The sequence below is a fragment of the Otolemur garnettii genome, unplaced genomic scaffold (assembly GCF_000181295.1).
Source record: "Otolemur garnettii isolate 467f Iridium unplaced genomic scaffold, OtoGar3 scaffold00018, whole genome shotgun sequence".
Taxonomy (NCBI): domain Eukaryota; kingdom Metazoa; phylum Chordata; class Mammalia; order Primates; family Galagidae; genus Otolemur; species Otolemur garnettii.
In genome coordinates this window covers 13,086,758-13,114,178 of record NW_003852413.1, presented here as the reverse complement: position 1 = coordinate 13,114,178, position 27,421 = coordinate 13,086,758, and the positions used below count along the sequence as shown (strand labels likewise).

The following is a 27,421-nucleotide window of genomic DNA, read 5'->3' as shown; positions in this document are numbered from 1 at the left end:
GGATGAAGCCGTGTTGTGACTATGTTCATTAGCCCTGCCCTGGGTCTAATAAGAGTCCCCCTTATTAGCTAGCCCTGCCCTGGGTCTCCTCACTGTGTGTGGGGGAAGAAGAGGAGTGTCCAGGAGTCCAGGAGTCAGGACCCCCAGGAAGTTCTAGCTCAGCTCTGACACTGACGTGGGCAACATGAGCCTGGGAAATCTCACTTTCTCTGCTTAATTCGCCTCACTTCTTAATTGAGAGGTTACATTAGATAACACTCGGAGGGCTTCCTGGGGTTATTTCTTTTGGGGTACTGGAGAAACTGTCCCTGAAAGATGACAGAAAGGACGCTGCCTGTCATCCCAGCTACTTGGGAGGCCCAGGAGGGAGGCCATGAGTTTAAGACCAGCCAGAGCAAAATAGCAAGACCTCGTCTCTATAAAAAAAAAGAAAGAAAGAAAGAAAAGTGACAGAAGGGCACCAGAATCTCCCCCCCCCCCGCCTTTTTTTGCAGTTTTTTGTCTGGGTTTGAACCCACCACCTCTGGTATGTGGGGCTGGCACCCTACTCCTTGAGCCACAGGCACTCCCCCCCGCCCCCCGCCTTTGAGCTCTACCTCAAGCTGTTGCCCTGGGTAGAGTGCCACGGCATCATAGCTCACAGCAACCTCAAACTCTGGGGCTCGAGAGATCCTCTTGCCTCAGTTTATCTATTTTTAGTAGAGATGGGGTATCATTTTTGCTCAGGCTGGTCTCGAACTCATGAGCTCAAGCAATCTACCGGCCTCGGCCTCCCAGAGACAGGATTACAGGCGTGAGCCACCTGGCCTGGTGAGACCCCTTTGGCTCTTCTTTTCCAAGCCCTCCTGTGGTCAGCTTCCTGGGGTCACACTTCTCCTGATATAGCTCCTAAAGGAGGGTATCCTTGCTTTGGAGATGAGGGGTCTCTTCCTAGAATAGTTAGCAGACTACTGGGAAAACAGTTACTGGGTAGAACTAACTGCCATATTTTGAACACCTACTACATGTCAGGTGCCATGCTGGGCATTGACCTTATTGCTCACACTCTTACCAGCCTTTTGAGGGAGGTTTCTTCCACTCTGCAGGTGAATAAATGGGGCCTCAGAGTGGTTAGGCAACCCACAGTCTTAGGAAAGGTTACCTGTGTGTCTTTCCACTTTCCTTCCTAAACAAAGGTGCGTTGTCTAAGGTGGCACTTTTCCAAAGAAATAAAAGACAAAGTTACTGAATCTAAGAGAGCGATGTCCTATGTCTCAGCTCCTCTGAAGTCCCAGCTGGTGTGATTTCTCCTCCACAGTGGTTTTTGTGGGACAGACTAAAGGTCTGAGATCTGGCCAGATGCCTCCCTGGGAGCCCTTAGTCCTTGTTTTCTGGGATTCTAGGATTTCAGCCCAGTACATAATTCCAGAAAAGAATCACACTCAGCTTTATTAAACTTGTCTGCACTTAGGCAAAGTGGGCTGTTTATACTCTGTAGGGTTTTTCTTTAAAGGGGGGGAGGAGTGAGCATGTGCAGAAATCCATCACCTTGCTTTCCAGTTTCCAGGCAACGTGCAGGATTACAACAAGTCACATGATAGTGCTGCTGCCAGGGAGAAGGGGAAAATGGAAAACTGTGCTATCTTGAGAAAGGGGCTGGGTGTAAGCAAAGGACTTTGAATTCTCCTCCAGAAATATATCGACAAGTGGTTAAAGACCCAGAGGCTAGAGAGGGCTCTGGCTTCTCAGCCTTGAGCCCCACCTCCTGCTAAATGGGAAATGCCCCATCAGATATAAAGTCGGGGTGAAGGAGACAGGCCATGCGTGAGATGGTGGTGGAGGTAGAGGGAATCCCTGGCCTAAGGTGACCTGAGCACCTGTTCTGGAGACTGGGCTCTCAGAGGAGTCTCTGCTGACTGAAGGGAGGAGCCCAACCCAGAACAGGCCTTGCTCCTGAGTCCCCAGTGCTGGGCACCCCCTGCTGCCGCTGCCCTGGGGTAAGGAGGGAGCAGGAGGGAAGTCCTTCTGTTAGAGCCTAGCCTGTGGTGACTGGAACTGGGTGGGGGACAGTAAAGTGTCGGTGGAGGAAAACCATCCATGAAGACCAAGTCTCCACTTCCGTCTTGAAAACCTTTTCTTTCTGAACATTGTTTATTTTGATTTTGGATGTTTTGCTTATTCCATCTCCCCTCCCCCACATTGTGTGTGTGTGTGTGTGTACAGCCCTACTGTTGATATTGTAGATGCTTCTATGGCAATCCATCTCTGCCTATACTTTTGTCCCTGTAATAACACCCTCGGAGACCTAAAGACTCCCTGGAACCACAGTGACAGTTTTTCTCTTGGGACTCCTGGGGTGGCCTTTAAAAGGGGTGGGTGCCTTTTGGCTCTGGCTCTGAGCTGGTGGCTAAGAGGAGCCCTGGGCCATTCATCCTCCAGAATTTGAGAAGGCCAGGCTTTTAGAACCCTCCAGTTTCCTCACACCCGGCAGTAGTCCCAAGGCAAAGATGAATCATCTGGGCCAGACTCTTTCTTGGGCATATCTCCACTTGCCTGAGGTGGCCCTATTTCGTGGCTTTCTACCAACCTGGCCACCTGGGGCAGTGATCCTAGAGGACAGACCACCAGGGCAGACAGGCAGGCAGGTCTTGAGGAGGAGCTGACACCTGCCGTGTACTCAGGAGCTGAAGAGTCAAGCACCAAAAGCTGCAGGAGTTCACTGGTCGCCTGATGCAGCCCCATGGGCTAACCGCAGCAGGAGCCAGTCCCCCTGCCTGCCCTTCTCCTGCTGATTATGGGTGGTGGATCTGCCTTCTCTTTTTAAGAGCTTGTCATCCATTAAGTTCAATGAAAAAGCAAATAAAGAAAAAGTGAGGAGGGCTGGAGAGCAAAGCCTCAAACAGCTCAGAGGAGGCAGGACTAGCTGCCCTTCATTCTTGGACCTCTTCGGTTCACACTTGGGTTGTTGTTTTTTTTTTTTTTAAAGGAAGAAAAGTTAATTATTTATAACATGATGGATCATTCTATAGCAGTACATGAGTAAACAACTAGTTTTCTGGGCTTGTGGACTATTTCCTTACTTTAAAGAAGAGAAGATAAATATTTTGGGGGAACTGTGAGAGGAGTGAGGAATTCAAAGGCGACAATGACATTAAAACTGAGCATGTGTGCATGTGCTTGTGTGCGTATATGGAGACATTCGATGTCTTTTTAATGTGTAACATATGGGAGGACAGGGGACGACTGGAAGAGAATAGTGAGTGTGCAGTCATGACCGATGGCTGATGTGTGTGCCATGAGGGTCTGATGCCAGGCAAGGGTGGGAAGTTGCGGTTGATGTTCACAGAATTGAGATATACTTCTTAAATGGTGTCAGAGAATGCCTCCACACTCCCGCCTGTGCTGGAGAATTCTCACACCCACAAACGCAAACCATCCACGAACTGTAGTCCTGTATTTACCCAAACTCAGGTACACGGGCAAGCACGCGCAGGTCTTCCGCGTCCTGGGGCAGTTCACCCTAAGACTTTCGGCCAGTAGGTCCCCGGGCTAGAATTCCCTTTATGAGGTCCTGGAAGCCCAAATTCCCGGGGAAACTTGAAGAGAGATAGAAAAGTGTTTGATGACACCAAAAAAAAAAAAAAAAAAAAAAATTCTGCTTGCTTGCAGTTCTTGCGATGGCCATAATGCTACAAGAAACTGTTGCACTCCACAGCTGAAAAGGGCGAGGGCAGGCAGGGAAGGAGGCAAAAGAGCAGAGGCCCGAGAACTTGAAAGGAGAAATCCTTACTCTGGCGGAGAACGCCCTCGGGGCGCGGGGGCCTGGCAGGGGGCGGAGGAGAGGCCGGGGAAGGGTTAACGCGGGAGCAGAGCGTGCGGCGGGGGCGGGCCGGGGCGGGGCGGGGCGGGCGTGGGGCGCTGTCCCTTTAAGGCGGGCGGCGCGGGCCGGCTGAGCGCGACTGTGATTGGCGCGGCGGGATCACTGGCTCCCAGAGCCCGGCCCCGGGGAATCTGCTGGGAGCCGGCTGCGCTTTGATAAGGTCCTGGCAACTCAGTAACAACCCGAGAGCCGGGAAATAAAAATAGCCCCTCAGAGCCATGGATTTCGGGGCTGCCGGGCGGCCAAGGCGCCCGCCTCCTCCGCTGAAAACCCTGCTGTAAAAGGTGGGGGTGGAGGCTCAGCCCCAGCGGAGCGGCTTCAAAGAAAGCCCCTCTTGGACTGGGGACGAGGTCGCTTCTAGCTGTGTCGCGGGCGCGGGGGCCGGGAGTTAGCTCGGTTGAGCCGAGGCCGGGTCCGGAGGGAGGTGGGGGCCGGACGGTCCTGCGATGGGGCGGCGGGGGCTCGGGGGGACGGCCCGGGGCGCGGCCGGCGCGTACCTCCCTTTCAGGACCGTGCGCTCGGCTCGCGCCTTTGAAGTGCACAGTTAAATCCACAGCGCAGTTTTTGTTGGAAGCGCCCGGAGGACATTTGGTGCGCCGAGTGCCTGCTGGAAACTGGACCTGTGTTGAAAGCCTGGCCAGGCGGGGGCCGGAGGGGCTGGGGGCGGCCGCGGCGGGGGCGGAGGCCCACTCGGGTCTTTTGCATAAAAGGGGCGGCGGGGTGCGCCGCTCCCCCTCCCTGGCCGGTGGATTTTGTTCCGATCCCAAGATTGTTGTTTCCCCGCACCCCTCCCCCGCCGCGCGACTCCCCATGTTCCCCGACGCCGGGGCCGGCCCGGGGGGGCCCGGGGTTGCCGCTGCGAGTAGAGCTGGGGGCCGAGGCTGGGGCCCTGCCCCGGGCGCCTGCGGGGTCTCGCCGCGGAGCGCGCGCGCGGATCAATGGTGAGTGCCGAGGCCGCGGCGGCCAGGCGGCCCGCGCGCTTTGATGTGCGGGGCGGCCCTTTGAAGTTGGCAGGCCGGCTATTTCGGGGCGCGCTTCAAGCAGGCGCGGAGGAGAGCTGCGGGCCGGGCGCCCAACGCTCCGTGGGCTCGGCCCGGCAGCCTAGAGCGCCCTGCGCTGAGCCCCCTCCCCAGGGGGGGCCCGAGGGGAGACTTCTCCAAGGGGCGGCAGTGGCGGGGCGGAGAAGGGGCAGATGCCCCCCGGGGGTCGCGTCGGTGTTGTTGTTAATGGATGTGAGTCAGAGTGTGAGTGTGCGGAAGGGCCTTTGGAAGGTGGGATGAAAGGGTGGCGGCGCCCCCTGCTTGCCCTCCCTCCTCCCCACCCCCGCTCCATCCTCTCCTCCTCCTCCTTCCCCCTCCCCTGCTCCCCTCCTCTCCGCGGGTCCGCGCTTAGGGGCCCGGAGATCTGGCGGAGGCTCAGTCTGAGCGCTGGACCGGCCCGAGCCCGGGGCGCCCGCGTCCCCCGCGTCCCTCCTCCTGGTCTTCGTACCGGCCCCGCGCCCCTGGCCGCCTGGGCCCTCTCTTTTGCGGAGAGGCAGAGACTCTGCTCGTCGCCATTTCTGGACTGGGCTGCTGCTTTCTCTGCTTTTTCTGCGGGCGCCTCTGCGAGTGGCGGCGCAGGGGACCGACCCCTGCCCGGGCTTGGGGCGCTTCTCGTGCGTCCTGTAGCACTGGCCCTGCGGTCTGCTCGTCGGGGCTCTGGAGGCGTTCGGGGGATTTCGGCCGGAGACCGGGCTGGAAGGGCTCAGGGGATGAGAGCCCGGCCTCGGCGGCCTTCGTCTTCCAGGTAACGGGGCCGCCCCACCTCCCCTTCGCTGGGTAGCGCGGCGCTCCCGGCAGCCCCGCCGCTCCGCGGGCCGCGTTGCCCAGTCCGGCAGCCGGAGGCTCCGGGCGGGGGCGACGAGCACCCAGCCCAGGCCCGTGTTCCCGGCTCCTCTCTCCGGGGTCGCATCCCGTTCCTCTGTCCCTCCCTTACCCTTTCCTAATTGATCCTTACCGTGCTAGGGAAAGTGGCATGTTTATTGGTTAGATAGACTTTTTTCTTTTGGAAAAAAGACAGACTTGAGATCAGTGGAGTTTGGGATTCTTGGTGTAGGCAGTGGTAGCGTGAGATGGCTTGTGATCCGATTTTGTAGGGTCCGCGGCTCTGGGATGTTTGAGGGTACGGGGCAGTGGGTCTTGAGGCTTCTCTGCTCTCTCAAAGTTTGGAGATCAAAGTCTTCACTGAGTCAGTTGGTTTTTGGCTTTGGGGAGCGGGAAAGAGGTGTGGACTGAGACCGATTCATGGCGGTGGAAAGGGGGCGCGCAGCGAAAATTTACCTCAAGTGTGGGGAGGCGGGGGTTACATGCTGAATCTGGGAGTCACGGAGCCCATTCCGCCTACGCTGGACGGGTTCTTTGGGCAAGGATCCTCTGAATTTTTAAGTATGGGAAGGGGGGAGCGCAAAGGAGGAGGGAGTCGGGGGAATGGGAACCAGATGCCGGGGAAGGGCAGGTTTGGAGCTCGAGTTATCTGTGCAGAGCCGAGCGGGGAAATTTACCGAAATTGGTTTCACCTGCACAGAGCCCAGCGGCTAGGAGCGCGCCTCTTTGGAGTTGATGCTATTGGGGGAGGGGAGGCGGAGGCAGAGCTGCCCTGCGTGTGCCCAGGAGAGTGGGTTTTTGGAAAGTTGTGTCTTACACCTCCTATGTCCCTCTGCCGCCCCCACCCTTGCTCTCCTTTCACCTTCCCTGCTCCTTCTCCATCCCTCTCTGCGGGCCCCCCCACCACGTGTGCAGGGAGCTCAGATTTCGCCTTTGAAAAAGCAGCATCTGATACTTTAGATGAGCACCTCGCAGATAGCTGGGTTGCTTGATTTGAATTTGAGGAGTTGAAAAGCCTGTTTACTTTCTAGCTTTGATGTTGGGTAGATCTGGTTTTGATTAGATCAATACCCTTTCTCTCTCCCCACCTCCCCCTTCCTTTTCTTTCCAGAGAGGAGGCTCAGATGAGCCCCTGCTGACTTGAGAGAGACAGAGAGACCACGCTGATTGCTGGGAGGAACTGGAAGAAGAAAAAATAGGATTCCCAAACTCAGGGAGAAGAGCTCCCTCACCATGAGTAGCGCTGTGTTGGTGACTCGCCTTCCGGACCCCAGCAGCAGCTTCCACGAGGATGCCCCTCGGCCCCCAGTTCCAGGGGAAGAAGGGGAGACCCCACCGTGTCAGCTGGGGGTGGGCAAGGGCCAGGTCACCAAACCCATGCCTGTCTCCTCCAATACCAGGCGGAATGAAGATGGGCTGGGGGAGCCAGAGGGGCGGGCATCCCCAGATTCCCCTCTGACCAGGTGGAGCAAGTCCTTGCACTCCTTGTTGGGCGATCAAGATGGTGCTTACCTCTTCCGGACTTTCCTGGAGAGGGAGAAATGTGTGGATACTTTAGACTTCTGGTTTGCCTGCAATGGGTTCAGGCAAATGAACCTGAAGGATACCAAAACTTTACGAGTAGCCAAAGCGATCTACAAAAGGTACATTGAGAACAACAGCATTGTCTCCAAGCAGCTGAAGCCTGCCACCAAGACCTACATAAGAGATGGCATCAAGAAGCAGCAGATTGATTCCATCATGTTTGACCAGGCGCAGACCGAGATCCAGTCGGTGATGGAGGAAAATGCCTACCAGATGTTTCTGACTTCTGATATATACCTCGAATATGTGAGGAGTGGGGGAGAAAACACAGCTTACATGAGTAATGGGGGACTGGGGAGCCTAAAGGTCGTGTGCGGCTATCTCCCCACCTTGAATGAAGAAGAGGAGTGGACTTGTGCCGACTTCAAGTGCAAACTTTCGCCCACTGTGGTTGGCTTGTCCAGCAAAACCCTAAGGGCTACAGCGAGCGTCAGGTCCACGGAAACTGTCGACAGTGGATACAGGTAAGACTGGCAGGGGTTGGTGGGGGCAGGCTTGGTGGATGATGTGGACTTTGCCGAAGTAGGATGGATGGATGGATGGATGGATGTGCTATGCAGGTTGACAGGTCTGTGGAGAGTTAGCACTGCTGGCCCTGGACCCTTCCTTTGATCTTTTTTGTTGTTTGAGGGGGGAAAAACCGTGCATACTTATCTAAATACCTGCAGTTTTCCAGTGCTAACTTCAGACAGTGGCAAACAGTGTTCATTAATATGGGTTACTTATTATCCTGGCCTAGAGTCTTAGAAGGGTTTGAGAGAGAGTGTGTGTGAGTGTGAGTGAGAGAGCATGCTCCAGAGAGCAGCAGCAGCTTTTGATGCTTCTGAGTCACCAGATCCACTAAGCACCGGTTTGGGAAGGGGTCACTTCACCACTAATCAGTAGCGAGTTAGGGAGGCAGATGGGTGGTGGTGGAGGTACAGGAAGTAACGTGTTCACCCATTGAGGGGTAAGTGGGATCTTTTGAACTTCTCTGTTAAGATAAGAACCAGCAGTTGGCTTAACAACTAGGCTCATGGGTCTCTTTATAGAATTAGATATTTACCCAGCAAGACACGGTTCTAACCAGGGAAGGTCCTGTGACCTTCCTAAATGAAGGACCCTTAGCTTTAGAGTCTACTGGCATATCAATCTAGGTTTTAAGTATTTGCAAATCTGCGGGTCAGACCTCAGTGGATTATTTTGTTAGTGCTGAAGGAGAAGAAATCTTGGCATGGGAGGACTGGAGCTCTGGAGTACTTAATCTTTGAGACTTCAAAGACAAATAGTTCTTTACAGATTCTTGACTTTTGGAGGAAACTTCAGACGTCTTGTTAGAATGGTTGTTTCTATTTCTCCCCTACTTTCCACTTTCAAATATTCTATAAAAGAAATGGCCCTCTTAATTCCAGGGTGTTGCTTAAACATGCAGAAAAGCGGATGGGGCAGTACTGATTGCCATCTGAATGGTTTATCTTGCCATCCATGTGGATTTCCGGGTGTGCTAAGGACTCAGGATGCCATCTGTTAGCTGCCTCTGTAGATTTCCCTCTCTCTGTAGGCTGTGGCTTCCAGCATCCAGCAGGAGGAGGTAGGGTAGGCACCAGATAGTTTATCTTGAGCCTCTTGGGGTAGCCAGGTCTGAACCTAGCAGACCATGATTTAGGGGTGACCAAGAGAGTTGACTGCCCGTGAGGAGGGGAAGGGCTTGTTCTCCAACCACCAGGGGGCGCTGTTACAGTTCTGGGAACCAGTTTACCTGCTCTCCGGCATCTAGCCTACCCCTAAGTGGAGGTGGGTTGGTTTTTCTAAGGAAACATAGAATCACATGAAGGAATTGTTTCAGTGTCTTTATGCTTATGGATTCAGGTTGGTTGGGAGGAAGATTCTGGGTCTGACCTCTGCAGCATGTCAGTCGCTGGGCACCTGCTGGTACTACCTGTGGTGGTGGCCTCCTTGCCTTTCAGCTTGGCAGCTGAAGCTCAGACTACTTAAGTTCTGTGGTAAGGCTGCTTCTCCAGGGGCCTGCTGACAGTGGAGCTTCTGTGTCTGCCACTGTAGGACCCAGAGTGTCACCGTCCACCTTTGTAAATAGCACGGCGTGTGGTTTTGGTGGCTCTCAGTGAGAAAGCCTCCTCAGGCAGGACAGGCCCCGCCCCTTTGTGGGTGGGCAGCAGAGGCCCAGCCTCGCTCACCTCCTCCCTTCCAGGGCCTCATCTGAGACGTTACCAGGATAATTTGTTGGAGACGACTCTTGTGAAGCTTTTGTGATAGATCCTGGAAGAAGGGGCAAGAGATCCTGTTTCCCAGTGCTGCCTTCTTGCTTGTGAACTGTGGGTGGGCAAGATGACAGCTTTTCACTGACCTCTTGAGAGTTTCCATGCTGGATTCCTATGTGCTTCTTCCCACTGTTGTGGTGAAAATGAAGCATTTTACCTGGACTACATTAAGCTCATGTGTTTTAACTGGGAATTGTCAAAGAGAATTTAAGACCTATGCAAATGATCTAATTTCATTTTAACATGCAAGGTGCTCAGGTATACTGGGACTTGTTCTGAGTTATTCAGAGGTCTAGGTTTGGCCCAGGCTGCCACCTACACCTGGATTGAAGCCTTTCTGAGCCCCATGTGCCCATCTGTAAAATGGGTGGGCACCATCTTGGGCACCATCCCTTCTGTGTATGTAATAGGTTGTTATTAGGATCAAAATAATAAACATGAAAGCCTCTTGGAAAGGGGAACATTTTGAACTGATGAAAATTGCTATAACTAGTATAATTAATAATGATAAAATGAAAAGGGTGACCAAGTCTGGAAATCACTTTTGAAGGGTGACTCTGGGATTTATCCCATTTTTCCTTGTAAGGCTTGTACCCTCTTCCCATGCTGCAGCATTTTTCTTTCTTTTTTTTTTCTTGCTTTGAGACAGTCTCACTCTGTTGCCCAGGCTAGAGGGCCGTCATGTCAGCCTAGGTCACAGTAACCTCAGACTCCTGGGATTAAGCCATCCTCCTGTCTCAGCCTCCTGAATAGCTGGGACTATAGGAACCTGCCAGAATGCCCAGCTAATTTTCCTGTTTTTAGTAGAGACGGGGTCTTGTTCTTGCTCAAGATGTTCTTGAACTTCTGAGCTGAAGGGATCCTCTTGCCTTGGCCTCCCAGAGTGCTGGGATTACAGGCATGAGCCACTGCCCTCATCCCGCCTTTTTCTACTTGTTAAACTTAAGTCTTTCCTGCTATTTCTGGGAACAAAGGGATGTCACCTTTTGGGTTTAAGTCCTCCCCTCCCCTCACTGACTCACTCTGCAGAATACCTGGTGTATGGGATGGGTTTCATAAGTTAGCAAAATAAATGAAACAGAAAATCTGGGTTTTGCTGAGGGTCTGTCTTCATCAGCCTGGTGCCCGGGGCATTGGCGAGGCTCCTAAGCCCTGTGTTTACCTTGGGCTCTCAAAGGAGTCTCATTTTTAATGACTTGTTTGTGTCCTTACTGATTTGGTGTCAGGTTTAATATAAATAGTTGGGATGGAAGAGCAGGAATTATCCTCAGAGGGCAGGACTTTGGTTTGAGGGGGATGCTTAGATTTCCATGGTCTCTATAAATAACCTGGAGTAAAAGCAACCTGTTGGTAGGAGCACGTGTAAAAAGCCCAGCACACAAACACGCCCAGTGTTGAGGTGTGTGCAGAGGGGGCGTTGTGGGATTAGGCGCTCAGCCCAGCATTTATTTTGGGAAGGAGAATACAGTGTCGGGTGCACAGAGCGCTCCCTGTGCCATCAACTTTCTGCTTTGGCACCTGTGTGTTCCTGCCCACAACAGGTCTCATCTGCCTGCCTTTGCGCCCTCTGCTCTGGCCACACTTAAAATCAGTCTGGCCCAGCAGATGGCCCTCTGCTGGCTCTGAGCACTTCCTGTTCTCTGAAAGAACTCGCTGATGAGGCCAGTTTTTGTGCGAAGCCATTGGAATCAAGCTTGGCTTCAATTATCAAAGAAAATGATGCCATAGGAAAGATATGCTGGAAGCAGTCGTCTGCAATTAGAGGAGGGAAGTTCTGATGAAGGCAGCGTGTTAAGATAGGCTCGTAAGTTTGCCTATTTTCAAAAGGCTCAGTTGCTGTGAGTCCTGGGCCCTCTCTGAGTGCCCCTTGATCTTGCCTTAGAAAATGCCAGTTGAAGAGAGTGTTGCCTTTGGACAGTGGCTCTGTGAGTAAATTATCAGAGGGCTCTCAGAAAGCCCTAAACACACAGCCTTAGAAGCTAATACTTTTCTGAGTTGTGTTGTTTTGTGATGGGACCCAGAAGAGGGTCTCTGGGGGTCAGTATTCTGCTGTACTTTGTATGGAGCCTCCCTACTCCCCATGTATGGGAGGGGTGGGGCCACAGCATCCTATCAAGATAAGAGCTAAGGATGGGCTGGGGGAAAAGCAGCAGCCATCACCTTTCTGTGAGGTCTCAGGAGCCTCTGCTACCTGACAGCTGAGAACCCTGTGTAGGTTGAAATTGCAGACTAGGTGTGTGCATGCGTGCCCAGTGCAGAATCTGTACCCTAGGCCTCCACTCCCCTGTAGGAATTTAAAATCCCTGCAGCAACTGGGAGCACAACAGGCCTGAAGAAATAATCAAAGCATCTGGGTACAATTACCACAGCGTGGTCAGGTTTCTGTCCTTTTTTTTTTTTTTTTTTAAAGTAATCACAAGAAAACAGCTCTAATCCATTTTCTTTAAATTATGTGGTGCTTTTGACAAAGTTCTGGGTTCTTACAAAATTGAGTTTCTGCCTCTCCCTACTACCCTGCCTCCTTCCTCTGCCCTGTCCTGTTATGATTGTAGGAAAATCCAAGTACTTTATGGCAGGCGACCGAGTTAAGAGCAGTACATTCCATTTTTAATCACTGGTCACACAGTACTCCTCTATTTTGGAAGTGAAGGGAGACAAGTTTATTTTGGGATCCGTGTATTGAACGAGTGCAGAGCTGTGTGAGCATACACAGGGTTGGAGTGTGTGTCTTTTGCTAGGAGGGAAGGAATTTCTATTGAGTCATTTTCTCCTCATGGAGGTTGAAGTATATAACTCTTGCATTGGAGACACAGTTGATGTGTTAATGCCACCAAGATAACAAGACTGAAGGGATGGAAAGAGTGTTTGAATGCTATTTAAGGCTGTTAGGGTTTTTTTGATGTCATACTACACTTCATAAACTAAAAAACTTTGCAGCAACCCACTTGATGGACCTAGGTCTTTTAAGGAGGTCCAACAAGTTTTGAGCTCCTGCCATGTGCCACCAGCTGCCCTCAGCATGGGATACACGTGTGCAGAAGACAGGGCAAGTCCCTCGGGGATTTCAGTCTGGGTGCACAGGACAGGCGTTCACATCCACACCCCAGTGCTCTGCAGCTGGAAGTCATAGTACGACATACTGTGAAAGCAGTCAGTTGTGTATTCGAGGAAACAGGAGCTCTCTTTTTGTGGGTGGGTGGTTTTTCAGAGTATTGTGATTCCCCCAAATGATAGTGCCATGCCTTCATGTCCTTTAGAGGATGTAAAGACTTGGTGCAGGTGGCCATGTTTGAACTGCCCCTTTGCAGATGGATGCCGATGGCTGGCTGGCAGCTAATCCAGCAGCACTTCTCAGCCTCTGACTGTAGGTCCCTAGCAGGAGTTTACAGAAGGTCCTTATCACTGGAGTCTTGGTGATAGGAAGGGGCTCTAAAGAAGTCATCGTGTCCATCTTGTTCTTAGACGGTAGTTCCTCCCAACCCCCCCCCCCAAAACCTTGGGCTATTTTAAAGACCATACCTGTCTCCATCCACTCCATCCACTCCACTTGCCATTTAGAAGCACTTTCTTTTTTTCTGACTTTGGAAGCCCATCTTCTCTCATTGCCTCTGGTGAAGATGCTGAAGAAAGCCATACTGTTCCTTCCGAATCATCCCTCTGCCTTCTCGTCTCCAGAAAAGCAAGCTGGTTTTCCTTTATTCCTCTCTTCTCTGTACCTCTGGTGTCTGGGAATTTCAGATTAAGGACACAAGGACCAGGAATAAGGCATGGGAGATCTTAACCATTCTCATTCAGTCCTCACAAAAGATCTAGAAGTCATGAGATCTCAATCTTTCAGCAGATAAGAGAACAGGCCAGAGTGTCCAAGTGGCAGTTCACAGTCACTTGGTCAAAGTATTTAGTGCTCCTGGTTTGCACTTCTGGTCAGTTCTGTGCCTCTGTCACATTCCTGAGATCCTGGCTTTCTGCTCCAGCCTAGTCCAGTGGGGCAGGATCGCGGTCCCAGCAGAAGTCCAGCTCCTCTAGCAAGTCTCAGTGGGGTGGCCTCTGACAAGGCACTTGGCCTTCCTGAGGCTTGGTTCGCCTCCCTTGGGTGGTTGTGAGGATTAATGGGGTTCTTTCTGGCTCAGAAACATTGACTTTACAACCTTTTGTGTTTTGTGACTCCAACTAAGAGCACAAACTCCTTAAAGATAGGGACTATCTCTTCCACCTGTTTCTCCATCCCCACCTTCCCCGGTGGAGAGCCTCACACCAAATTGTGGCGCCAGCTAACCCCTGAGCTCCCTGTCTGCACCTCTTCTTCCCGCCCAACCTGGTGGCACACATCGGATCCCGTGTGCTGCTGGGAACATTTTCCCTTCCCTTCATCAGCCCTACTCTCTTGCTGTCCCCCAGCCTCTTGGTCCCTCCCCATCTGTTGAAGACAAGACTCTAGCCTTGAGCTACAGACCTACCTCCTTGTCTTTGCTCAGCTAGTTAGACCACCTCTCCCCAATTCTGGAGGCCTTTTCATGGCCTTTCCTTTCCCCCAATCTTAGGTGTCATTTCCTTGAAGACCATCGTGGTGCACCTGCTCCCATCTGTTGGAGCTATCTCCAGCAATCCCTGCTAGAAACATCCTTTCCATCATATCCTGCCCCTTATTCTAGAAGAACTTATTTATTTTTTTGAGACAGAGTCTCAATGATATTGCCCTCGGTAGCATGCCATGGCGTCACAGCTCACAGTAGCCTCAAACTCCTGGGCTTAGGTGATTTTCTTGCCTCAGGCTCCCAAGTAGCTGGGACTACAGGCACCTGCCACAATGCCCAGCTGGTTTATTTTGTTTTTGTGTCATTGTTTAGTAGGCCTGGATCAGGTTCAAACTTGCCTGCCTCAGTGTATATGGCTAGCTAACCACTGAGCTATAGGTGCTGAGCCGCTAGAAGAATTTTTTTTTTTTTTTTTTTTTGATACAGAGTCTCACAATTTCACCCTCGGTAGAGTGCTGTGTTGTCATAGTTCATAGCAACCTCAAACTCTTGGGCTTAAGCAATTCTCTTGCCTTAGCCTCCTGTGTAGCTTGGACTACAGGCGTCTGCCACAACACCTGGCTATTTTTTTGTTGCAGTTGTCGTTGTTTAGCTGGCTCAGGCTAGGTTTGAACCTGCCAGCCTTGGTTCATGGGCCAGCGGCATAACCACTGTGCTATGGACGCCACGCCTAGTTTTTTGTTGTTGTTACAGTTGTCATTGTTGTTTAGCAGGCCTGGGCCGGGATCAAACCCTCCAGACCCGGTGTATGTGGCTGGCGCCCTAACCATTGAGTACAGGCTCCAAGCCTAGAAGAACTTTTTAAAATGTTGAGGCTAGTCTTTGTATTAGGAAGCAGAAAGAGGGGTCGAATAAGAGCCAGATGAGTCAGTTTCTGCCCACCTGTTCCAGCTGTGTGATCCAAGGCAGGCTGCTGTACTTCTGATACCAACAAGGGCCTCATCTGTAGAATGGGCACAGTGCTATGTACCTTCTTCCCGAGCGACCATGAAGTGTACAAAGGAGCATGGTGTGTACTTCCCTATGATACCCATTATGGGTATCATAATATGGGTATCATAATATGTGTATCCCTATGATACACATTATGGTGGTGTGTCCTGACCAAGCCATGGGTCCCCGGGGACCAGGCGGGGAGGGGCTTCATACACCGTGAGTTCAGCACACAGTGTGAGTGACTAGGAGCTCGGGGAACAGTACAGACAACTGACTGTGACCTCTTATGGGTCCCTTTCATTTGCCAGCCTCTATGGATATCTTTATAGACCAGCTGCTATGGCCTAATAGAAATGTTCCCTCTTCTGAGCCTTTCTTTTCTCCTCCAATTGATTTCTTTGCTGCTGGCTTAGACTTGGTGGGACTGGTGGAGGATGCCAGGGTCTTTGTAAACCAGGCCTCCTGAGACTTTGGGCTTTAATGGGCTGTAGGAGGGTCCCTTCCTGCAGTCTGCCAACCTATCTGCCCCTCCCCCTGCTTAAGTCTCTCACTGGTGACACAAGAGGAATGCGGCCCAGCAGGAGATGGGCACACTGGTTGTTCTGGGAAGAGATCAAGGGGGCAAAATGGGGAGCCAGAGGCCACTGAAACAAAAGGGCTGGAGACGCCGGAGGAGGGGCCCAGGCCTGCCTTTGAAACAGCTGTGCTGCTCTTTTCAAGCTGCTGGCCCTCCTCAGCCCTGGGGGAGGAAGCCCAGGCTGGGGGAGGGGGCATGGCAGAAGCCCAGCTCAGGGATGGGATGGGAGTCCTACACTCTGTTTTGAACTTTTCTGTCCTGTCTGGACTGGGCTAACATATTTTGGGGTCCCAAAACTGTATTCTCTTGGTGTAGGCTCAGATATGGGACTGGGGAGGAGAAAGACACTTCTTCACTGACTTGTCCCCATTTCATTCCATTGTCGCTCCTCCTAGAGCAGAGTCCTGTTTCCCCTGTGATTTAGGTGTGCATTTAGAATTTTATAGGCCCTCTCTGGAATACTCTGCCCTGGCAGACCTACTTTTGGGGTCAAAGGAACCCAGCCTGCCTTTTCCCAGGCGAGTTAGGGGCTTAGCAGGCCTCCCTTTGTGGCTCCTGCTTTGTGCCGTGGTGAGCAGCTGGACCTGGGCAGCAGGTTGACATTGAACAAATTATGGGTTTTTGTATACCTGGGCTTCTGGTGAGCATCAGTCCAAACTGAACTATTGCTGAACTTTTCCTGTAGGTCCTTCAAGAGGAGCGATCCTGTCAATCCTTATCATGTAGGTTCTGGCTACGTCTTTGCGCCAGCCACCAGTGCCAACGACAGCGAGATATCCAGTGATGCGCTGACTGATGATTCTATGTCCATGACGGATAGCAGTGTGTAAGTATTCTCATGTCCCCTCCGAGTACGTGATAGGGAGTGTGACCCACCAGAACACCTGCACATGATCGTCAGTCATCCTCGCCTGGCCTCGCCAATCCCACCTGCTTGTTTATGGACATTTATTTGGTGGGAGGGGAGTATGACAGTGGTATGGTGCTAGTTAAGGATGTGCTGGTTTGGGTAAGGTTAAACTTACAGCTTTGAAAGGGAAGTTGGGAATGATACCTTAAAGAAGGAAACTAAAGTACAGTTGAAGGTGAAGAGGAGTAACTACAGATTTCTTGAGTTAAAAAAAATCTTACTGGTTGTCATCTTCTGGTTGTTCCTGTGGGAACAATTGCTTGGCTGGATTCCCTGTCTGCAGACCCAACAGGTGGGAGACAGGGTGGCAACAGAAACATTCCTGTTTAGGTATTCATTGTTTTTGGAGGAAAAGGCATTAAAGGTGGGGGTCGGAAAGCCAGAAATCTCTAAAGGTCCTGTGTGTAGCATTAACCCTGATGTTTACACGGTAAGTGTCGGGGGAGTGCCCACTTTCCGTGTCAGACGCTGGGGACCCTAAGTGGGGCTCTCTCCAAAGTAGTGTCTGATCTGGGATATTTTGCAGATGGATGGCTTTGATTTTTTCCAAGTAACCCAAGTCATTGGGGTGGTCTGATGAGGTCAACAGGCCATAAGGCGGCCAGATCGTATCTTTGAGTTTTGGGCCATATGAAGTTAGGTTATGGCAACCTCAGTGCAAGGAGAGCAGTGTTCCTGTGAATGCTGCAGGGGGTGTGTTTGTAGGGTCTCTCCATCTCCTGCCATCATTAGAGGTTTTTGTTCAGGAGACCCAGAACCGAGCGTGGGCATGGGTGAAATTTCCCAAAGCTTCTCACCCAACACCCAGTTGAGAATCACAGTCCCAGAAATGGGCTTGAAAGTCTTCCAACACATGTTTTGGAATTGGAATTTCACCTGCTAAGGGAATACTTTTGAAAGGCAAATTCATTGAACTATGTCAGTTCTGACAAACTTAAGAGTTTGTTCCCTTTAGCTTCCTCGAACTGGATCATCTGTTCTAGTTTGTTGGGAGCGATCAGGTTTCCACTGGCCAGTGTTGCTTGGCCTGTGGCATAGGACCAGTAGGAGGGAAAGCTGATGAAGTGAGCTTGTGACTCTACTGTAGATTCTCCTGGTGGCTTTTATGGTGATATCTCATTCTTTTATTAGTAAAGGGAAGAAGATCCTTATGGTGAAAGAATCCATTTTAATAAATAGCATTTGGCATTAGTGAAAATACAATAAGGTGGGTGGCGCCTGTGGCTCAAAGGAGTAGGGCTGTAACCCCATATGCCTGAGGTGGTGGGTTCAAGCCCAGCCTTAGCCAAAAACTGCAAAAAAAAAAAAAGAAAAGAAAAAGAAAAGAAAATACAATAGGGTACACATCTTTCATCCAATGTGGAGAAATGAGAAGATTCAGAGGTGGGTTTTCCATATTGACTGAACTCTTCAAGTATCTATACTTGAAAAAAATTTATTATTTGATGAGCATATTTCTTAGAATATGTTTTGTCCAGTATTTAATGAATAGATAATTCATTAAATAGATGAATAGATGAATTAGACAGATAAGGGATAATTTAATCTTTTTTTTTTTTCCAGAGACAGAGTCTCACTTTGTTGCCCTTGGTAGAGTGCAAGCAACCTCACAGCAACCTCCAGCTCTTGGGCTTAAGCAATTCTGTTGCCTTAGCCTCCCGAGTAGCTGAGACTACCACAGTGGTCCCTCCCGAGTACCTGGGAATACCACCAGCTCTTGGGCTTAGGCAATTCTCTTGCCTCAGCCTCCCGAGTAGCTGCCTACCACAATGCCCCCGCTATATTTGTTGCAATTTGGCCAGGGCTGGTTCAAACCTGCTACCCTCAGTATATGGGGCCGGCGCCCTACTCAGTGAGTCATAGGTGCTGCCCATAATTTAATTCTTGATTATCTGGACCAGGCGTCCTCAAACTATGGCCCGTGGGCCACATGCGGCCCACATGCGGCCCACCTAGGAGTGTTATTCGGCCAGGCGGGTGTTTTTGCTGCCGCTGCCTGTCCTGCTTAGCAGCCGACTCGTCCTGGGGCCCACAGTCCGGCCCTCCAACCGTCTGAGGGACAGTGAACTGGCCCCCTGTTTAAAAAGTTAGAGGACCCCTGGTCTGGACACTTAACACCAAGCTTTGGTATTCCATACATTGTTGTAGTGTTTATCTCAAAGGCTAGGAGGCTGATGGGTTTATCTGCCCCTGTATGTACTGATATAGTTTTTTCCTTTCTCTTTGTCATCCTGCGCTGTCACATTTTGCTGTGTGCTGCTTCTAGCAAGCATTACTCCTGCAGCATTTACTAAATTGTGGATTGCATGGGAGCCTTAGTGTTAAACATGTAAAATGAGAATAAGCTGGAATTGAATGAAGGCGTTGAGTCAGTCTCCTAAGTCAAATGTAGTTCACTTAAGCCTATAAGGCTTCTGTTTAGTTTTCTTAGAGACTATTTTTGGCATGCTTCCTGATCCTTGGCTGCATTTCAGGTCCCCACCATTGAGGTGTTATTCTGAGTTCATGATGAGATAACTTGGGTGTAGTCCCACACTTGCTTCTGTTTGATCCTCACAAGACCCAACTGAAAGGTAGGCAGGTACTTGCGACTTTCACGGAGGAGGCAGTACAGCCCACCGTGCTTCCTTCGCCGTTCACAGCTCCCAGGCCAGACATAGGCTGCTGCCCTTTGCTTCCTAGGCCTGTCCCCCAAGCATGACCATTTTCAACAGGAGATATGTTAAGAGCCCCAGTTGGCCAGAGACCTTTGAGCCACTTGAGGTTTCTTGTATTTTGTATTCCTTAGTGATCAGACTGCCTTTCCTTAACTAGGGTGAGGTGGGGTGGAGTGGAAGAGAGCACATCTTATATCCTCCCCTGCCGCCTCCCTCTTTATTTACCCCTTCTGGGAAGCAAGACTCTCAATTTTATTTACTGGCAACTTTAAAGCTCTCATCCTTCCCCCTTTAGCTGAAGCACTTTGGACTTAGAGCCTGGGGAAGTCACTTTTCAACCTGGAAGGGTTACTCTCCTAGTCACCTGTTTTGGGTTGCAAGGGTTATTAGCCCGTGAAGTCCACTTTGATAGAGACAGAAATGGGCAAACCCCTCTCTTAGCAACTTCCAATCTGAGATTCTCTGGGTCCCTGATGGGAGGACCTCTGGGTGTTATAAGCCCATCCTGTTCAGATAATTAGGCAAATTATGCCTTATCTAATACTCTTCATTAAATACAGAACAAAACATATTCTAAGAAATACGCCCTTCAAACTGTAATTTTTTTTCAAGCATAGATACTTGAAGAGTTTGGTCAATATGGAAAACCCACCTCTGAATCTTCTCATTTCTTCACATTGGAGGAAAGATGTGTACACTATTCTCTTTACACTAATGCCAAATGCTATTCTTTTATTAAAGTGGTACCTTTCACTGTAAAAGGATCTCTCTCCCCTTTTACTTAACAAAGGATGAAGTAACACTATAAAAGCCACCAGGAACATCTACAGTAGAGTCCCAAACTCATTTCATTGACTTTGGATGGAAAATGAATAAACCAGGAAGCCAAGAGAAGGTCCCAGTGAGGCTCAGAGATACAGGCTTGTGGTATCAGTGGCTCTGAGTCCTCTCCCAACCAAATGGGCAGGTATCGACTATCACAGCTGTATGCATGTGGGTGTTTATACCAACTGGAATGGATTTGGCACCAGTGTGGGATCACCCTCTTTTGCGAGTTGTGTCATGATGCCATGGTGGTGGACAAAAGGTCTCCAGAACCAAAAGCCTATTGGATACGGGCTTGTTTGCACTTAGAAGCTCCAGTGGGTCTCAAGCTGCCATCGAGTGCCAGGCGTGGGGGTCTGTTCTGCTGAATGGACTTGGCTACATGGAGCGTTCTCTGGCCGGCTGGCCCTGGATGTGTGTGATCTGCCTAGTGTTGGGCGGTCACCCAGGATTCCCAGGGCTGGGATTAGACCCCTCTTCAGAGCTCTGCCAATTGTGGGCCCGTGCAGATGAGAGCGCCAGGAGAGAAATAAAGTGTGTGGGGGATGAAAAGCTGAACTGAATCACTTTCAGCCCATTGTTCATCTGGGGAAGCTTAGAGGGGATAAGAGGGCAGCAGGCCCCTTTGAAATTTCCTTGAACAAATGAATAGGAGCGCCCCGTAAAGCATGAAAAGAGCCCTGGCTGTTTTTCCTCATCACAATGGTGAGCCCTGGCTGAGAGGGGTTGGGGAGGGGGCTGGCTGCCCCGCTGGGAGTTGAGGAGGGTACAGGACTGGGGAGGGGTGGGGGGATAGAGGGGGTCACAGGCAGCCTTCAATAGACTCCAGAAGGTTGGAGTTCATTAGACACAAGCCTGGGGAAGCAATCGTCTCATTTGCGACAGAACCAATTAAGTCCCTGGGGCCTTTGCAAGAGGCCTGGGTAGAGGCTTGGGACAGGGCTGGCCTGCACTTGGTTATTCCAGGGAGCTGCCCACCAGGGCCTGGATGTGCAGAGCAGGCTGAGGCTTTAAAGAAATCATTGCTTTCTCCCAAAGCCCACTGCTGACTTCTGTTTTCCTACTAAGTAAAATTAGCCTGTTAAAGATGACTGGGGATTTAGGTCTCCATCACAGGCCTCTGAAAAGGCTATTTTATGAGCCTGTTACTCTGAAACCTGCATTCGCGGAAGAAATGGCTTAAAAATTTTTTTGTTTTGAACGTTAACTGCCAAACTTCCAGCAAAATCCTAAACCCCAATCCTTGGAGGACTACAGGGCCATTCTAGGGCATCAGGCTTAAGAGGTTAGAGCAAAGGGGCTAAAAACATCAGAGGCAGTGGGCTGTTTACCACCCAAGTATTATGTCTTTCTTTCGTAGAGGAGTTACTCTCATCATCAGGATCAGCTACATTTGTATGTTGCTTCTGCTCTGAGTGTCCCCAAATCAGCACAAGATGATTTCTTTGCATTTCACACAGGGGGTGTCAATGAGTTATCTTTATTTTTATTTCTTTATATCTTATTTATGGGGTTTACTTTGGACACCAGGAAGTATATCTGAGTGAACTTCAAATATTACCTTCTCTTACAAACCAGGCTTTTGATGTTGGCTGTGATCAGAGGCTGCCTTCAGAGTGGTTGCCAAGTGAAGATGCGAGTGGACGCATGTGCACATGAGTCTGCTATTTCAAAGCTGCCGGGAAAAGACATTCAGGTTAGGTCGGGCATGGCTGAGTCAAAAGGCTAAGCTAATTGCCTCGGTTCAAATGGCAGCTAAGTGGAGTCCACACTTCAAAACCTCTGCTCCCCAGAAACAGCTGGGCCCAGCAGCGGCTCGTTAGCTAAAATGTTTATCATTAAAGGAGATTGTGTAGGGACCAAAACTCTGGTGCTCTCCAGTCCACAGGCTTGAGCAGCCAGGAAACTGATCATAGACTTTTTGAGCTTAAATAAAAAAAGAGAGGCCCCTTTTTGCAGTCAGGGGCTGTTTTGGAAGAAGATTCTTGGCTGGGGGGAATTTAAGCCACATTTCCTTGAAGGTACCTGTTAAACCTTTCTGAGCCTCTAAAAGCTGCATTTACCCTTTTCCACTCTGGTCACAAGCTGTCTTTACTGCGGTTTGATCCTTCACCTGCCCTGGGTGTAACAGGTGTGTGCATGGGGGTGGGGTGCGTGTGGAATCATTTCTTCCCCTTGCCTTCAATTTGGCAGTGGCCTACTCACCCCAAAACTTCTCTTTTTTCTACTTATGGGGAGAAAGAAAGAAAAAGGTATAAAAGCTTTACCACTGCTTTTCATCTAAGAGGAAGGGAAGGAGAAAAGAGTAAAGCCTACCAGGAGAAACATCAGAGCAGAGTCTTGGGAGGGAGGGTGGGGAACTCTTCCAAGACTCTTGGAGCCTCCTGTCACCTGCATCATGGTGGAGTCCATGGAGTAATTGCCTTCTGTCCCCCTAAGATTCTAAGGAGAGGTATCCGTGCTCTCTCTTTTTTTTTTTTTTTTTTTGAGACAGAATCTCACTTTGTTGCCCTCCGTAGAGTACTGTGGCATCATAGCTCACAGCAACCTGAAACTCTTGGGCTCAAGCGATTCTCTTGCCTCAGCCTCTCCAGTAGCTGGGACTACAGGCACCCACCACAGTGCCTGGCTATTTTTAGAGATGAGGTCTTGCTCTGGCTCAGACTGGTCTCAACCTGTGAGCTTAGGCAATCCATCCACTGCGCCCAGCCTCCATCTATTATATCCGCTCTCTTAAGGGTCAGGAAGAACAACTGGTCAGAAGAAGGGTGTGAACACTTGTCTTATGCCCCCCCACCCCTGGAGGTGTTCAGCATGACTTACTTAGATCAGCATAAGACCCAATCTTTGGACTCCCTCGCCCCACAGGGATTTTAGGTGAGACAGGAATATTCATTGTGCCTTGAGAACCACCAGGCAAGCCCCATAGACAATGAGTACTAAGTAGTGGGGAAGGACTTTCCAGAATGTTCCACAGGTACTCCATTCATCTCTTCAGAATGTTAGGTGACTCCTTAGGGCTTAGCAAATGGTACCTTCACGCCCAGCCCATTAAAAAGCTTGATTCCTCTGGCAGAGGCTGAGTATAGGTTGCTCAGTTAAGGATACCTGTTCTGGGGGCTAAAATGGCTTGGGTTTGGACCTAGAATCTAACTGCAACTGACTGTTAACTCCAGGTACATAATTGAGTCTAAAATGTGGCTCATGAAGATTCTTGTGAGAATGAAGTCTCATTACACATCAGATGTGTAAGCCAAGCGACCTGCACTGGGAACCGGCCACTGCAGGCTGCAGTCCATTGACTTAGGTGGGATTTGGTTGCTGGTCAAGCCAGGCATGCTTTTCAAGGGTCTGGTTGGTAAAGTATCCCAAGATGAAAGAAAATACCAAGTTTTGATAATCTTTACCTTTAGTAGTTCAATAAGTTGCATGACTTAGAAACTTTTTTTTTTTTTGAGACGAAGCCTCAAGCTATCCCCCTGGGTAGAGTGCCATGGCATCATGCTCACAGCAACCTCCAACTCCTGGGCTCAAGCGAGTCTCCTGCCTCAGCCTCCCAAGTAGCTGGGACTACAGGTGCCCGCCACAGCGCCTGGCCATTTTTTGATTGCAGCCATCATTGTTGTTTGGCGGGCCCGGGCTGGGGATTCGAACCCGCCACCTTAGGTGTATGTGGCTGGCGCCTTAGCCGCTTGAGCCACAGGCGCCGAGCCCATGACTTAGAAACTTATCCTACTCTTACTTCAGGCAGTCCCTGGATTATGAACAAGATAGGTTTTGTAGGTTTCTTCTTGAGTTTGTGCTAAGTTGGAACAGGTACATTTACCTATTACCTGCAATAGCCTCTGTTCATAAGTGCAAGTCATACATCCGTTGGGTGTTTGTAACTCAGAGATTTACTGTACTTGTCTCCATTCATAAGTGCAAGTTGCGCCCAAGGCAGATGTTTATTAACTCAGGGGCTGCCTGTATAGGGGCTGGTCAAGTGATGGGCCTTATGAGTAGCAGGCTGACAGGGGGACTGATTTCCCAGTAGGCACTGGTTATCCAGCGGCTAACCTTCCTATAGTGCTGTCTGTCTGTGCCGCACCCTCGACTTTCTTTGGGGCGAGACTCAACACTTGTAAGTTCTTGCCTTGTATACTGATTTTTCCTTTCCCCTTCCTACTGTTCTCAATGCAATTATCTTTATTCTTTAGCTAAAGGTTAACAGAGACTGGTTCCTTGATCTACTGGAATCTTCATTGACCCCTCAGTGTCCTTGTTTTCTGGCCTTGGTCAGCAGCCTTCCTGAAATTACAGCCATTTGGAATTCTAGGGCATCACCGATAAGGAGCTAGAGGTCCACCAGTCACTCCTGGCGGTCTCTTGGTATTTTTAGGCACTGCCTATTTTCAACTCGTGTTGATGAGCCTAAGATGTTTTTCTTCCTTCCACCTTGTGTTGAACCAAGCATGAGGGAAACGGAAATAGCCAAACACCTCATTTCAATATTTACAGCCTCAAAGTGTGATTCATTATGGAAATGTTTAGATCCTGAGGCTTCTCTAAATAAGTGGCCTCCTGAAGGGACATGAATGGGAAAACAGTCACACCTTGATCACTCTACCCTTTTAGAAGGAAATTATTTTTTAAAAAAATCCTGGCAACTCCAGGTCATGTGTTTAATGAACAGTAGATGGAGTAGACGGTTTCTGTTTTAAAATTCTTCTACTTGGTAATGTTTTGTTTTTTAAAATACACAGAAGGACAAAGGTGGCCCACACTTCAAGTCTTCTTAAAATTACCTTACAGTGAAAACTTCATTGATACCCCTTCAACTTAAAACTACAGCTTCTCCTTTTTGGCTGTTTCATCATAGTCCAAATCACCTTTTAATATTTTGCCCCTTCCTATGCTACCCCATTAAACTTCATGAGAGCAATTGTTTTGATTTTTTATCCCCTCTGTTCTCTTGCTCATTGCCTAGAACCAGATCTGGCACATAGTAGGTACTCAAATGAATTACACAAACCACCACATAGTAGGGGCTTGTCTCTTTATGCCCACATTGGTTTTGTGTCTTTGAGAATTTGTTGGTTGGGAGTGGTAGGGTTTAGAGCTGAAGGAAGGAATTGGAAGACTCTATCATTTTTGTGAATCCCATGGTGATTTATAGAAAGTATAAATTTGTAAGTGACTGAGAGGTTGACTATTGGAGAATCTTCATACTTCACTAGTGCCTGTTTTAGCCTCTGTGGGTTGGTCCCTATCCCTACAACTTTTTGCTCTGATATGCTAATAAGGTACAGTTCCTGCTTTGGGGTAGTATACTGCCGCGGAGCAAAGGGTCCCAAGAATCTCCTGCCTGGGGCACCTGTAAAGTAGGGGAGTATACTGCATCTGGGCTGGCTGGATCACAGCCTGGTTTTGAGGCAAGAGCCTGATAGGTGAGCTTATCAAGCTCTTTCTACATCAGTGGTTCTCAACCTTCCTAATTGCTGCACTGTTACAAATGGAAAGAAGGGGTCGAGACCCATAGGTTGAGAACCGCTGTTCTAGGTTGATGTTTCTGCTTCCAAAAGGGAGCCAAGTTTCCAGTGATGACTGATGGGAAGATTCAAAGACATTTTGGCAATTTGGTCTTGGATGTATCCTTCCCCCAGGGCACACTGACGCTTCTGGAGACGTGTGATACTGCCGTGGAAGTGTGTGGCCCTATCTGTTGGGGGATCTCAGGATGGTGTGTGAGTCAATCCAAGTACTGAAAGCATCCTCATAAGCCTGTGGATTCTGCCTTTTCCTTTCCCTTAGAGATGGAATCCCTCCTTACCGTGTGGGGAGTAAGAAACAGCTCCAGAGAGAAATGCATCGCAGCGTGAAGGCCAATGGCCAAGTGTCTCTACCTCATTTCCCGGTGAGTATAACCTGGATAGGGGAGGTGACCATCTCCTGCCATGTTGAGTCCTAAAAAAAAGGAATAGAAGGTGGCGGGGGCAGAGAGGGTGGGCAGTATGGGGACTGCAGAAAGAAGCAGTACCTAAGGTCCCCTGGGGAAAGGGAGAGAAAAGAAGAGCTGGACAAAAGGTGTTCCATGTTTCTTTGGGGGGATGTGATATTAAGTTAAAGTGATGTGGTTATGAAGTTCAAGATGACCTATTTTTGAAACTTGTACATTTTCTGAATTCAAAACAGAAAGTCTCTGTGAGGAAGAAACCAAAGCAGTTCGTTCCTAGAAACCAAGAAATACTAAGAGATGATTTATGCTTCTCTCTACATGGTGGCTCACTGGATTCCCACTAGAATGGAAGCTCCCTGAGGGGAGTTTATTCTGTTAATTTATGTATCCACAGAGACTAGAACGTGTCTGACACATAATAGGTGCTCAATAAATAACTGAATGAATGAGGTTGGAGGAATCTGTCCCCTTTGGAAGAAAAACCACATTGCTGGGATATTTTGCATGTTGTGTTGGCCTCATGGCTAGGTCATCTGAGTCATCCAGTTATCTCTTTACTTGGCCATTTCTCTTCCTTATTTCTGAATCCCTGGAGGGTAGCTTTTCATCTTTATTTCCAAACCCAGAACTTGGCTTAGCACCTGCTGTTGAGTCTGTGTCTCACCAAATGCTGAATGAATGGTTTAGAGTGAGAATCCCCACATGTAGCTTCCTGTGATTTTGAGTTGGTGGGTGAAGGGCTTTTTTTTTTTCTTGTACCTCCTCTATTTCCACGTCTCCTGAAGCAGTTACATGGCCCGCTATATGCTTTTCCTGTCTACATTCCCATTTGTGTGTGTGTGGGGGGGGTTCTTCTTAGAATAACCTGAGATCCAGGTTGCAAGGATACTGTTAATTAGGGAAGGAAAGAGAGTATCAAACTTAGAGCAGGTGTTCATGAATCCTTCCTGCCAGCTTTGGAACCCAATTGGTCTGGTTATGTTGTGTTTAGAAAATTAACACATTGAATTGCTGATCTCATGAACTGTAGCTCTTTTGAAAACCCCTTACACAGACAAGGGCAGACTTACCTTGTCTTAAAATTAGCATGTTAATAAAATTGTTTATCTAGGGACCTTCACTATCTCCTCCCCCTATAAATACAACCAGTATTGATGACATATTGGTTTTTTTTTTTTTTCTTTTACAATGGGGCGATATATGTGTTAACAAAGAAAAGTTCTATTGCCCAAGCTTGTAAATTAGATGATTTTGTCCTGGGGTGTGCAAATCGACTTTCTCCATCAGGCAGCACTTTGATCGGGGGCTGCATGGAGCCAGCCTGTGTGAGAACGGCCATCCATCTACACAGGGGCCTTTCTCTCCCCTCTCACATTTCTGCAGCTAAGTGGTTGCCCTGGCGAGGCCCATCTCTTCAGCTGGGGGAGGTGCTGGCCTTTGCAAGCTGGCTTTCTGCTCCCCCTACCCCACCCCAAAGAAA

General features: G+C 49.7%; 1 protein-coding gene across 1 annotated transcript in view; it reads left to right on the top strand.

Moving 5' to 3' along the window:
• Positions 1–4,673: 4,673 nt before the first annotated feature.
• Positions 4,674–27,421, top strand: part of AXIN2 (axin 2) — a 33,163-nt gene continuing 10,415 nt past the window's right edge. The window contains exons 1-4 of the mRNA XM_023511161.1: positions 4,674–4,800; positions 6,833–7,769; positions 16,297–16,437; positions 25,797–25,899. Of these exons, the coding sequence (XP_023366929.1) occupies positions 6,955–7,769; positions 16,297–16,437; positions 25,797–25,899 (1,059 nt within the window). The 5' untranslated portion in view covers positions 4,674–4,800; positions 6,833–6,954. The remainder of the gene's footprint in view (positions 4,801–6,832; positions 7,770–16,296; positions 16,438–25,796; positions 25,900–27,421) is intronic.